Here is a 14241-nt window from a genome sequence, read left to right as displayed (position 1 = left end):
TGCTGTTTTTTTCTCTGCGGCAAATTAACGGGATAGCCTTTCAAGGCCATCTTGCTTGGGTACCGTCTGATCCGCTGTCACCGTCTGATTTGTTGTCACCGTCGGACTGTCCGTCACTCTCATCCCAGGCATCTGCGCGAAAGCAGGTGGTTCCTCCCTTTCATTGCAGGAGTGCAGAATGCCTTTCCTTATTTCTTAGGTACCTTGTAATCCGCTGTCATTGTCCGGTCTCTTGTCACCGTCCGACATTCCGTCATTGTCGTCTTAGCTATCCGCGAGAAGTAAAGAAGGATGTTTCTCCCTTCCATTTAGAGGTACAAACTCCCCTTACCCTGCTTCTTACAGATCTTTTGAATCGCTGTCACCGTCTGATGTATTGTCATTATCCGACATTTCGTCATTATAGTCTCAACCATCCGCGAGAAATAAAGAAGGGGATTCCTCTCTCTCATTGCAGGAGTGCAGAATCCCGCCCTATTACACATGATCGTCTACTCCGCTGTCAATATCCGGTGTTTTGTCACAGTCCGACGTTCCGTCATTATCGCCTCAACCATCCGCGAGAAATAAACCAGGGAGATCTTCCCTTTCATCGCCGGGATGCAGATGACACAACGTCTCGTTTCTATTGTATATCGGCGCACAGTTCCACAAAACATGAACTGGGTGAGCTCCCCCTAGCTTCGGGAGGGGAAACATATTTTTAGTTGAAGGGAAAGCATTATAGAAATGAGTTCTTATATATACCATGGCTTCTATTTATAAGAGTGGTTAGCTTTTGTGATTTAGTGAATATAGCTAAGGCAGAGGTGTAAAGAATGTTAAGAGGGAGAGCAGCGAGATCATGTAATTTAGGATTCCTTCTCCACTTTCCTTGGTTATAGCAGATAAATACAGAGATCAGTTGCCGACTATAATAAGCAACGCGAAAGCCAGTAATTGGAAAAGGGTAGGAAAGGTCTCTTGGTTCCCGAATTACAATTTTACCTTCCATGCGATGTACGAATCCTATCTCAAATATCTAGTCGTTGAAGCTTGGCGAATGGGGTGTTGTGCCGTAGGGGTAACCTTCTTCTAGTACTTCATACTATCTTTTGCTGTCAGTGTTTACCTTGTTGTTAATATTATTTTCTCCAAAGCCTCAATTCAGCGGTCGGGCGCTATGTTCAAAGATGCCTTCGAGGCACTCTATCTTGAACTCATCCTCTCACTCTCGTAGTGCCAACGTAACGTTATCCATACTGTTACGAACTGATGAAGTTACTAAGCCATTTTGCACCTCGAAAGCTCTTTCATTAACCATGATACCTTTTGTTGAAATTGGTACGCTACCATAGCTAGCTCACCAGTCCTTCCAGCACCAGGTTCAACCACTAATTTAGGGTTCTCCACTCTCATTTGTCATGCGTCACTCGCTGAGCTTACCAAGCTTACTAGTATATCGTCATTTTGATTACTTTTGATTATCAGCTAATTAATAATATATCGGAGAAAGCGGGCTCAGCATCACCGGTATCGCCGAAGGGTAATGGGAATAAATCCCTTACTTTAGACACTTTTCCTCTGTTTTTACACTTCACTCTCCTGTATCTAGTCATTCTACAGATTATTAACCTCCAATATATCGATTTTCCATTAATAAATCGATCACTTTCCAATAGGTTCTGAGCCCGGCTAGTACTTTACTAAGCGATCCAAGCATCACTTGACCTTAGTACTCGCTTGTCCATTCCAAAACCATTTCCAAAAATCATTAAAATCGTCAATTTTGGTGAATTTCACCCATTAGTTCGGCTTCGCATCAGCAGAATTCGCCAAAAACACAGCCATTTTCGGCCAGAAATTCTCCGCAAAATCCAATATACCGGATTCCAAAAAATCAACCCATATTACCTATAAAGGTACGAAAATTGAGCCTCTCTCGGACGATAATATCTACTCCTGGATGGACGACGCTATAAACCTCTTTATCATCGAAGATCTATGGCAATTTGTCGATCCTGATCAAGCTCCTGCTCTCATAGAAGCAGGCCCAAAGGACGATAAATCGATTACTCGTTAATTTGCAATCGCCAGAGCGGTACTAAGTTTACTTATTACCCATAATACCTGGTAATAATTCAAGGAAATCAAGTTTGCATACCAAATTTGGAGCCAGATTCAAGCTAAAGCTGGATAGCTAAAAGCTCAAAAGGAAGCCCTATACCTTTAATAAATGGAAACTATTACGTTTAATACTACTATGGGAATAGACGACTTTATTAACCGTATTAGTCGCAAAGTAGCTGAAATTAAGGGGATAAATAGATCGATTTCGGACGTTTCTGTATCCGGATACCTAATTCGTGGCCTCCCAAAAGAATACGACTTATATAAGCCCCTCCTGAATTCCATCAGAGCTAACGTTAATAAATTAAAGCTGGAATTACTTAAAGCGGACGCTTCTACCAAGGAGGAAAAGCTCAGGGCTAAACCTCCTGCTTTTAACCCAGATACTACTCCAAAGGCACTAGCTATCCAAGGGGGTAGTGAAAATCAGTCAAATAATAAGCCGAAGCGTGGAAGAGATCCAAATGCCTATTATACGTTCTACAAATTCAAAGGATATAATATTAAAGATTATACTATATATAAATTGGCCCAGGATTACTTTAATTCTAATAGAAAGGACTCTAATTCCACTAATTAGGAGGTGCCATTAGCTCTATTAGCTCTATTAACTATCTATAAAAAGGCCTATACTGCCAAAAAATCAACTACTGGAAAATCGACATTCAGTGCCCTGCTTAGTAGCTAATTATATGACAATAATTTTGCGAATATCTGGTATATTAATTCGGGTACTACGGACCATTTTACGGGGAGTAAAAGCTCTTTTATTACCTACGAAGATATGGAACCATTCCCTATTACCCTTAGTAACGAATCCACGATTCTTATTAAGGGTAAGGGAACCATTATTCTATCTACCACTCCTGAGCTAAAAGTATAGCTGAATAACGTACTATATAGCCCCCAATTCCGAAACACGTCATTATTATCGATTCCCAAAATTACCCAAGCTAGAAAAAGCATTAATTTTTCCACTGGGAAAGCCCATATTATTAATGACGGAACGACTATAGCAACCGGTATATATAAACCATTTACTGGGTTATATTAGCTTGACTAATTTGGTTTAGGGCATGCCCTAAAATCGTCAAAATCGGATACGCTAGCCTCCCTGGAAACCTGGTATTAGAGATATAGCCACCTAAATACGAAGTATATCCTGGAATTAGTAAACCACGTTAATAGACTCTAATTCAAAAATCAAAACCCGTTTGACTATAATCCCTATAATATAAGTAAAATCACTAGGGCTAGTATAAGCGATTTATACCCTGAAAAACTGCTTCCAGGAAAGTATATTATAATCGACATGTGGGGGCCATTAAGGGTAGCCTCCTTTAGTGGAAATACTTATATGCTATCCACTACCTGCAAGGGATCCAAATATTATATAGCAGCATATAATTCAGACAGAAAAAGCTATTTTACCGATCTCCAAAATCAGGTTACCTTCTCTGAAACCCAAACTAGGAATAAAGTCAAACGCCTACGTCTTAATAATGCTCCGGAATTTGTATCAGGCCAAATCAAGGAATAGTACAAATTAAAGGGTATTTGCTTGGAACTAACTACCACTTATACGCCTGAGCAGAATAGTGTTTCTAAATACAGTATGCATATGATTATCAAATCAGAGTATACGGAGCTAGAATAATCGGGCTTACTATACGAGTTTTGGGAGGAAGCCGCTATATATGGGATTTATGCCTATAATCGGTATTACCTGCCCAAAATCGGTATGACTTCATATAAAGCGTTTTATGGGGCTAAACCGGACGTTTCCAACTTATATATATTCGGCTCCTTGGCATACGTTCATATACCCAAGGAAATAGCTTCATGGCATAAGTATATGGCCAAAGCCTTTAGGGGCATTTTTACCGGCTATAGTGGTTCTGGATACCGAATTTGGAACCCGCATAAGCGGATATTCATTATTTCTAACCATTACACTATTAAAGAACACGTCAAGGGAGTTTTACTCCTAAACCCAGTGTCCCAGCTATATAGAAGACTAGTAGGAACTGCTACAGAATCTGACGATAGTTCCACTAATAATTCGGATAACCCCGATATAGATTACGGAGATACCATTATTATTAATACTGGAAATCAATAGCTTAATAATCCATCAGAAAACGATAGAGAAAATCACTCCGATACCGAAGGGGGTACTACTGAAAACGCGTTACATAACGTAATTAGGGATACTCCTGACCTAAGCGAGCCCCCTGAGCCCCTATTTGAGAATAACCAAGAACCTATAGTACCTACAGGTGCTTCTGAACAGGGTTCTATAAATCAGGAGGCACCCAAAATGGTCAGTTTTAGGGATAAACTACTCCCTAGATATCCGAAATCAACTAGAATTACCGGGGAAACAGTGGATTACCGAGCTTTAATAGTCAGCAACCAGAATATAGAAGCTTCCAAAATTCTATTATTAATTAAAGAAGCTCTCTCTAGTCCAGATACCCATCTTTAGAGACCTTTAATTAAGAAGGAACTGGACTCCTATTTGCGGAACTATACCTGGGATCTAGTAGTACGAAAATACCAAAAAACCATTAGATGCCGCTGGATCTTCAAAATTAAGTCTAATAGACACCACAAATCTAGGCTTATAGTATAAGGCTATATACAAGAATATGGTGTAGATTACTTTGAAACGTTTGTATTAGTTACTAGACTTTCTACTATTCGAATTATATTAGCCCTAGCGGCTAAATATGGGCTATATATCTAATAAATAGACGTTCAGATAGTATTCCTATATGGAGAATTAGAAGAAGAGTACTATATGGAATAACCTCCTGGTTTTACTGAAGGAATGAACCTTATTTGCCACTTACGGAAGAGCATTTATGGCCTGAAACAAGCCCCTAGGGTTTGGTATTAGGTAATTAATCGTTTTTTCCACTCTATTGGGTTCCAGCGATTACTTAGTAATCCAGCGCTCTATATCTACCGGGAATACGAGGTTAATTAGCTACTAATTCTAATTGCTATTTACGTAGACAACATAATTATTATAAGAAAAAACATAAACCATATTAATAGAATTAAAGCTCAATTACATTAGAAGTTTAATATAACCGATATGGGAGAAATCAAAACGCTTCTGGGTATAGAAATCATATATTTGCAGGACGGTTCGGTATTTTTATACCAAAATCAATATCTTATAGACATGCTCCTAAGGTATTAAATAGAAGATTACATGCCTATTACTACTCCAATGGCCGAACCTACGGCACCTGATGGAATTAATATCGATATTACTAAATATTAAAGTTAAACTGGATTACTTATATGGCCATTATTAGCTTTACAACCCGATTTCTGCTTTGCCGCAGGGTACTTAGGACGTTCCAATTCATATCCTAAAGCATTGTATGGTACCGTACAGAAGCGTATAATGCAATATATTAAGGGATTACCTAATATGGGCATTCTATATAACGCTTCGTCTAATAAAGGGCTTATAGGATACTCAGATGCCGATTATGGAGGCGATTTACAGGATTGCAAATCAACCTCCGGTATGGTTTTTACCCTATTTGGTAGTTCCATTAGCTAGGCTAGTACCAAGCAAAAAACTATTGCTACAGCCACTATTATAGCTAAATATGTCGCCCTGACGCCGGTAATTAAAGAAGCTTTATAGCTAAAGCAACTATTTAAGGAAATATCAATTCCTATAGGCTCAATTGAGATAAAAACGGACGCTCAGGGAGCTATGGATCTAGCTACGAACGCCCGATTTTCGCAAAAAACCAAGCATATCGATATTAGACACCATTTTATTAGGGACCACATTAATACTAAGGAAATCGATCTCAAGCACGTTCCTACGGGGGAAATAACGGCCGATATTCTCACCAAACCACTTCCTAGACCGGCTTTTGAACTGCTACGATCGAAATTGGGGCTTATTAGCCTCACTGACATCGAACCTCGACTGTAAGGAGGAGGCGTATTAAAATTGGTACGCTACCATAGCTAGCTCACCAGTCCTTCCAGTACCAGGTTCAACCACTAATTTAGGGTTCTCCACTCTCATTTGTCATGCGTCACTCGCTGAGCTTACCAAGCTTACTAGTATATCGTCATTTTGATTACTTTTGATTTATTAGCTGATTAATAATGTATCGGAGAAAGCGGGCTCAGCATTACCGGTATCGCCGAAGGGTAATGGGAATAAATCCCTTACTTTAGACACTTTTCCTCTGTTTTTACACTTCACTCTCCTGTATCTAGTCATTCTACAGATTGTCAACCTCCAATATATCGATTTTCCATCAATAAATCAATCACTTTCCAATACCTTTAAACACTTGGGCTTTCCTGAGATGCATCAGCAAAGTAATGTTTAATAGCAATCGTTTCTCGAAAGTGAAAGTAGAGCGCTTCCATTTACTAACTATACGAGATTGCCAAAATATAGAAGTAGAAAATATCTAATCTCGAACTCCAACCTCCTTGCTCTCTGTCAATACAGTATCTAGCAGAATGGCACGCATATGGGGCCACCGTGTAACTTCTCCTTAAACACTAAACCTCAAACCTCTTGAAATTTTATATCTGCTGCTCACGCGTAACCTCTCTATATTCCAAGACTTCTTTTGAAGATTAGACAAATTATTCATTGTCTGAAGCGTCACTGTCAACGTCTCGTCCGCTGTTAATTTTTAGCTTGCCATGTCGGATGGCGAACATCATCTAAATAATAAAAGCAGGGTATGATTCAAGAGACTTTGTATAAGAGATTTGTTTGTCGAAAATGAAATTTGTTGTCAACGTCTCGTCTGCTGTAAATTTTCGGCTGCCTCTTATTTTCAGCTTACCCTTTTCACATAACCTCAAAGTATGCTAACTATTCTAGAAAGCATAGACATACCTTTCTTAAAGTTACAATTTCTTTGGTATAGGCGAGGGGTCGAGGATAACTGTCCCTGGGGAAGCTGTGTGTAGTAGAGTGTAGCTAAGGTGTATGAGATGCCTCTTTCTATACTATAGCTTTTTATACATTTTGAGTAGTGGTTGTGGGATTGAAAAGAAGTAAGGACTGATTTGAGTACAGCTATTACATACAATATCTATTCACTTTTTGGAATAATAGCTGAGAGAATTAGAAGTGAGCTCAGTCATATCATGAGAATCTGCTTCATTTATCAAAGATTTTGAAACTTGAGGCTGCTGAACCTTCTTTTCAAAGAAACAACGAAAAGGAGAGTCGCGTCCAGCGATATGGGGCACCTGGATGCACGTAATACCCGCTATAACAAGGTGATCGTTAAGGAGTTTGTGTAACACAAACTCGAATGCTTCTTGTTAGGGTATAAGGAAGAGACAAGTCAAAACGTAGCTGCTGCGAGCCGAAAATTAATAGCAGATAATACCTTGACGGCAAAAGTTGAGACAGGTAGAATTATAAAGGATTTTTGGTGCTCTTTATGTTATATAAGGGGATAATCCAAAATGTTTAGAACAGGGAGCTGAAAGTTGACAACAAACGAAGTCTGGACAGTAATTATTAAGATAGTGGAACTCTTAAGGTTCTTCTTTATATAATGAAAAGTAGTGCCGTATCTTCAGAAACAACACGCTGAAAATGGATAGCGGATGAGACGTTAATAGCAAGAGATAGGACAGGAGATGTTCCATCACCCTGCTAGCAAAAGGGGGACTCGAAGAATTGATAAGTATAGGTTCAAGCAGCCACGTCCTCGAGATCCACAACTGAACCTACGACCTTAAATTCGAAAGCCTTGGCTCCCTTGCGAATAGTGCTATATGAGAGTAGTCTTTTGCGCTCTCTCTCCTATGCAAGTGCAAGGGCAATCCATATGGACATGACGGATTGAGAAGAAGCCAAGTAAATATTCCCCACTTATACCCTCTCGAGTCCTACTATGATGATTGCCAGCTCCTTCTTCTAAGCCAAACCGGCAAGTCTCTTTCCGTTGTGGAGCCAGGGAGCGACTAGTAATAATTTCCTTCAGCTTCCACGAAGACCAGCTAAACTATTTGACAAAAAGGGAAAACAGTCCTGTACGTCCGTGCCATGACCACACCTCCACCGGCGCCTTACACAAGCGTAATCTCAGTCAAGTCAGAAAGGGATTTGACACGAGCTTTAACTACTTCCCCGTGCATTACCCCATGGATGTAGCTGGGCCCAACAACCTTGAGGTGGTTTGGTGTAGACGTCGGACGAATTATTAGGGGCATTCTGCAGCCCATAAACACACAGCAAATGTCCCCGTCTTGGAGGAGCGACGGTCCAAGACCGAAGCGGCCATCTTTTGTGATGAAGAATTTTCTTTCAGCCATGGCAATAAGTGCTACACTTTCAAATCGCTTCCAATCTCCATTAGCTAAGGATGTTTCATCCGATGAGAAATTCCCTAGTTGGATGCTGGCGCAAAATTCCGACGAAGTCTTTTCCATGCAATACGATTCGAAATCCCTCTGCAAACGTGCTTCGCCCCCAGTGTAGCTTCCACCAGCCATTGTCCACCTGAAATCTCGCAATCGTTCGTCTATATCCATGGATTCGGTGAAGCTAGCTTCCAAATTCCAGCATATCTCCACAGGAGTAGGGCTCATAGATTCGAAATCCTCCTCCTTGAAGGTCTCAGTGAAAGTCGCGATTGAATCGAATAAGAGGCTCCGACCATGAAGCATGCTATTATGAAAATCAACCTTGATAAACATCTCCATCTCTGCAGAGTTGTCGACATTCCACCCTAGCCAGTACATGCTAGCACGATTTCCTCCATTGTGGTATTTAGGAGCCCAGGATTGTGCTTGCTCGATTGAACTTGGATCATAGTGGAACACATTACAGAGAAAGTCGAGTCGTCGATCTCGCTCATACAGCCTTTCAGAAAGCTGTCGGTACACATCTTCGATGTCAAGTGTGTAATCTGCTTCGAGTATACCAACTGACCCATCTTTTGCTCTGGCAGAAGGGTGTCCGAGAAATGCATAAATGTGGTCATGTGGCTTCGTCGTGCCAAAACGTCGACCAGTGTCGAGAATCTCTTGAAAAGCTGGTTTTGCGCTCCGTTCTATGTAATCTCGCGCGTGCCGAAGAATAGACTTCTCCTGGATCCAGGTGTTCTTCTTTGCATATGTACAAAAAACGTTCTGAAAAGCATCTCCCACACGCCCAGTGAGGAAATTGTTTTGGAGATCTGGACGCATTATCAATACGAAAGCAAATTGAACCACTTCAGTGAGACTGATAGAAGTTGCGCCGTAGTAAACCCAAGCAGAGGAGGCAAGTGCGACCTCCTGGAGCACCCAGAGGCGGTCGAACCAGGGACGGCGAAAGAAGTCACGAAGGGCTTCTGATTCCGAGTCATCTTGGAAGAGCTGACTTCGTGTTTCCGGCTTTGGAACATCCACCACTGCTTCATACGGATTATTGGCAAGTTCGCTCTCTAAAATCTTAGAGTCCATGTATCCATTGATCTTGCGAATAAGGTGGAAAGCCTTTTCCGCGGCAAGGGTCGAGGCCTCTCCAAGCCAGACCAAGACTGTGGACGCGTGATCGTAAACATCGCCCATCATGTTGACTTGATGGCCTTTGTCGTTGTCGTTTGACTGGTTGATACAAACAGCGTCAGCCCATAAGATCCGAGTCTTCTGAGGATATCGAAAGCATTTCAATCCAGAGTACAGGCTTCGCGTGATGTACATGGACCGTCCACAGCAGAGGATTTCCTCTTGATCGTTCGGGTCTCCCCAACAATAGGAAATTGCTTCGTAAGGAGGCGCACTCTCTAGCTCGGCTGTGAAGAGTTCAAGATGTATCTGGTCATCGCTGTTGCCTGGGAGAAGTTTCATTAGGCGTATCCACTTCCCCGTAGGCAACTCCTCATATTGGTATGTGGGCATCTGGCTATGGCTCTTGCCTGAGAGAAGTTTCATTAGGCGCATCCGCTTCCCCGTAGGCGACTCCTCACGTTGGTATGTGGGTATCTGGTTACGGCTCTTGCCTGAGAGAAGTTTCAGCAGGCGCATCCACTTCCCCGTAGGCAACTCTTCATATTGATATGTGGAAGGCATGGTGATATGGCGGCGAGTCTCTCCCCTTACGTCTCTAATGCCTATCAGTGTGTTGGACGAGGTGACGAGGCTGAGGTGGAATCGTACGGTAGAGTTGCGACTCGCAGACTTCTCACTTGGCGAAAGAGCTGTGATGCCGTTGAATATCGAGGTCGTTGCCTGCTGGGTGTTGTGGCTTCATTTATGAATGAAGCATTGGCCCGCTTGCACATCGAATAGGAGGCTCCCGCCGCCACCAGTTCTATGGCCACCCTCTCCCATCTTGCGAGAATGAATCCGGGGAGGAAATGTAGCGGTCATGGCTATATAAATGAGCAGATCTACTAAGACCTACAACAATTTAGCAACTCGGCTAGCTCCCCTTCATGAAAAAGGGGCAAGGTCACGTGAAGATCAACATTCGCTGGGAAAGCAGAAGAAAGAAGATCGTCTGACCCTCTTTCATATTAGACCACTTGTTTAGTCTTGCACTCTTTCTATCTTTCTATCTATTAGCGTGAATAAACTCTTCGATTCGACAACATAACAGATATTTGAAAGTTATTATGAAAAAGGTCAACCCGAAATTGCAATTATAGCTATAGAAATACGAACAAACATCAAAGGTGAAAGGAAAATCTCCGACATATCATTTAATCATCAATCGGTTCCTATCCCGAACGAAATCCTCAACAAACAAAATCATAGAACCTAAATACCGGCAGCTGCGGCAGGAAGAATCATCGCTAGCCACTGCTACTCACATCCACACCTCCTGCGCCATGTCGATTACGCATATGGCGTGTCCAATTATCCTTCCTCGTAAACCCATTCCTCTTCCCCAATCGTGCATACTTGCAATTGATAACAGAACAGTAGTATCTCTTCGTGGTTTCGTGTATATCGTTGTGATGGCGTTTGAGACCTTTTATTATCTCAAAACCGCGGCCACAAAGGGGGCAGCATTCCGGTTGTAAGTGTGACTTTCTGTGGCGGCTGCAAAGTGTCAGTCAAGGCCAGAGGGGAACAAGGCGGAGGAGGATTTACTTGTATATGTGTCGAGCAGTGGATGTTCTCATGCAGTCTTGGAACTCGCAGCGAATTAAGCTGTGGATGGCGGAGCCTGGTAATCCGTGTCCTGGTAAGAACTCTCGGGGAGTCTGGTGGAGTGGATGTGTGGGTGATGAAGCCCCCGGGTGTGAGCAACCAGCTCACCTGCCATTTCAGTGGGATGCACTAGTCCCATAGAAGCTTTTGTGGTTGGCACTGATCGTGCACTGTGGCACAAAACCTGGGATAGAAGCAGCTGGACGGACTGGAGTTCGCTCGGAGGTGTCCTTCTCAGTCCCCCAGCAGTTACTGTCCGAGCCCCTGGCCTGCTCGATGTTTACGTCGTCGGTACCGAGAATGCGCTTTGAGGGTCTTGGTGTTCATCTGGAGAATGGACAACATGGGGTAAGCTTGGCGGCTCATTGAAGAGTCCACTCGCAGGACCTTCCTAAGATTCTGATAGACGTGATATATTTGGCATTGGTCTTGACAATGCAATGTGGCATATGGCATGGGACATGACTTCGAATCCACAATGGTCAAATTGGGAATCACTGGGTGGTGTTTTCTCCAGTGAGCCCGTAGTGGTTACCAGAGGCTCTGGACAACTCGACCTTTTCGGTGTCGGGTCCGATAATGCTGCCTGGTACCGATCTTACAGTAATGATTCTTGGAGCGTGAGCTGGATGTCATTCGGAGGGACTTTGAAAGTTCTATTGTTGCTGTCGTCTCTGGCGCTGACCAAGTTGATATTTTTGGAATAGGCTTGGATGGAGGTATGTACACGAAACAACTTTCGGGTTCAACGTGGAGCCCGTCTTGGATTTCCTTAGGAGGGGTCTTGAACTCAGCTCCAGAAGTTATTAGGACTGGGGATAATAGTATAACTGTTTTTGGTGTGGGCTTAGATACTAGTGTATGGGTACTGCTAAGAAATGCTGGCGTTTGGCGGACGGGTTGAGTATCTCTGGGAGGACTATTTGAATTGGCTTGAGACCAGATGGTTTTAATGAAAGTATAATCTGGTCCCAGAATGAAGGGAACTTAAGAGCCCCAGCAATGAGTTCCGCTCACTTTGTTTTGGAAATGATATCAAGAGCTTGTGTAATAATTTGAAAAGGGAAAGAGCATTAATATTCACAAAGAGATCTTGATATTTGAGCCCTGCGGTTGCAAATCCTTGCAGGAATTCTCTGCCTAGCAAGTGTAACGAATCCTTATATATCCCTTTGTCCTCACCAGCCTCATTCCCAACTGCCGTCACATGTGACATTTTCTCTCAATGAGAACTTCTACCATATTCGCCAACACACTCCAAGTTCAAAACAAAACTTAGTCTTTAGCTTTCTATTTAGCATGGAAGTGCTTACTGTGTGAGTCTATAATAGAATATCATTTATTCGCCCCCACCTCCACCCCCATCGCCGCCGCCCAAATCACAGCCCCTGATTTCCTCCATCATAGGGGCCGCGATCACCAATTTCGTCTCCCCCGCTGCTATTGCAATCTGTACAGGATTATCTGGTTGAAATTTTGTGGGGTTACTTGCTTGAATGAAGGAGATGGGTTGTTGGTCGAACGCGGGTTAGATTTGGAGATACGGATATCGCGGCATAAAGCCATGCGACTTTAAGGTATGCCTGGCCGAGATACATTATTTGTCCACTATAGGCTCAGATTATAGTAGAGGCAGACGCAAGAAGTTCTATAACTATAGACTCAAGCCCTGTAAGGCGTTTCCGGGATTAAAAGACATTTCTGGGGTATGCCCCTGCAACTACAGTGGCTTAGTCTCTAAACTGCCCTATAATACCTCCAAATTCCAGCGTTTAAGCGCTGTAGTATGCGGAGGTCGAATATGATTCAAGCATTCCGAGTATGAATCGAAGTGCGGCAAGAGAAGAGAAGTTGCTGCATCCCCCCAGTGCCATACAGATGCCGCCCCAGACGAAGATATTTGCATCTAGCCATTTTGCGACAGAGAACTTTTGCATAGCGAAGCTAGTTGGGTATTCGAATTGCCTTGATAAGTATAACACATGCTATGCGTGGACTGGAAGGCCTACGAACAAAGTACCCGAAGTTGAATATTAAATCAAGCCAGGTATACTGTGTTCCTACCAGGTGGACATCTTTCGTGAGACCGAAGATAGCAGCTTGAATCTGTCAGTATAGTTTGGAGCATGGGAAAGTGGTTGCGTACCATAGCTCAAAGTAGCTTTATCGATGTAAGTGATGAGGTAGGTGGCACAAAAGAAAGGAATGATAAACATGTCCAACTTCTTGACAAGTCTTCGCTCTGCCTTTTCATCAATCACTGATGCGAGAGCGCCGTAATCATCGAACATCTTCAAGTCGACATCCCCATTAGCAGTTGGAAACTTCTGGGCGTCCCCTATCTGATTCGAGGCAGCATTGACCTGAGAATTCGTTGGTTTGTCTGCTGCCATGATGCCAGTTTTGTCGAGAAGGAAGAAGCAGAATAGCGGTAGAAGTTCCCAATATCTCACAATTCTTGAGATCCCAATTGTGATGCTTGAAGAGGTGAATGAGTTCTTCAACCCGAATTAGAAATCACGAATCCAGGATACCCCCGCGCGCAGCCCCATACGCCCCGGAAAGCCCAGATGTCGCATTCATCGCCGTCACTTGTCAAACATCAGCCAGGAATCGCGAAAAATCGTGATGAGATTCAGCCAGGAAGCCACACAAGTGGCTCTCGGAACCCCCGGCTGGGGACTCGGGCTTCCACTGGGGCTCCACTTGCATGGCGTGAAAAATAAGTGCGAAGATCGAAGAAGTGTTTCTCGGGGAAAGCAAGCTCGGATACGTTGTACGGCCGGTACGGGCTCCTTTCAGGACGCTAATGAATCGCGATTTATCGGATCGTGATTTTTGCAGTGGCGTTGCTAAATCAGCCCGTACCGTAGCCAGAAAAGTCTCGCAGCTGCCACGCTCGGAAATGCAAAATTGGGATGAAATGAGTTTTCTGCATCAAGATTTCTCGGAACCACAGATCTC

General features: G+C 43.1%; 2 protein-coding genes across 2 annotated transcripts; both read right to left on the bottom strand.

The window, feature by feature from the left end:
- Positions 1 to 7823: 7823 nt before the first annotated feature.
- On the bottom strand, positions 7824 to 10290 carry K444DRAFT_615732 (HET-domain-containing protein). Its single transcript, XM_024880785.1, has one exon. The coding sequence runs from the start codon at positions 10189 to 10191 to the stop codon at positions 8203 to 8205; it is 1989 nt and encodes a 662-aa protein (XP_024734190.1). The 5' UTR covers positions 10192 to 10290; the 3' UTR covers positions 7824 to 8202.
- Positions 10291 to 13049: 2759 nt separating this feature from the next.
- Positions 13050 to 13670, bottom strand: K444DRAFT_534346 (uncharacterized protein; the record flags this gene model as incomplete). Its single annotated transcript, XM_024875209.1, has 3 exons — positions 13050 to 13262; positions 13291 to 13376; positions 13424 to 13670. The coding sequence occupies 3 exons, from the start codon at positions 13668 to 13670 to the stop codon at positions 13050 to 13052; spliced, it is 546 nt and encodes a 181-aa protein (XP_024734189.1).
- Between the last annotated feature and the right edge of the window lie 571 nt (positions 13671 to 14241).

Source organism: Hyaloscypha bicolor, assembly GCF_002865645.1.
Source record: "Hyaloscypha bicolor E unplaced genomic scaffold K444scaffold_117, whole genome shotgun sequence".
Classification (NCBI taxonomy): domain Eukaryota; kingdom Fungi; phylum Ascomycota; class Leotiomycetes; order Helotiales; family Hyaloscyphaceae; genus Hyaloscypha; species Hyaloscypha bicolor.
This window is presented reverse-complemented; position numbering and strand designations above follow the sequence as displayed.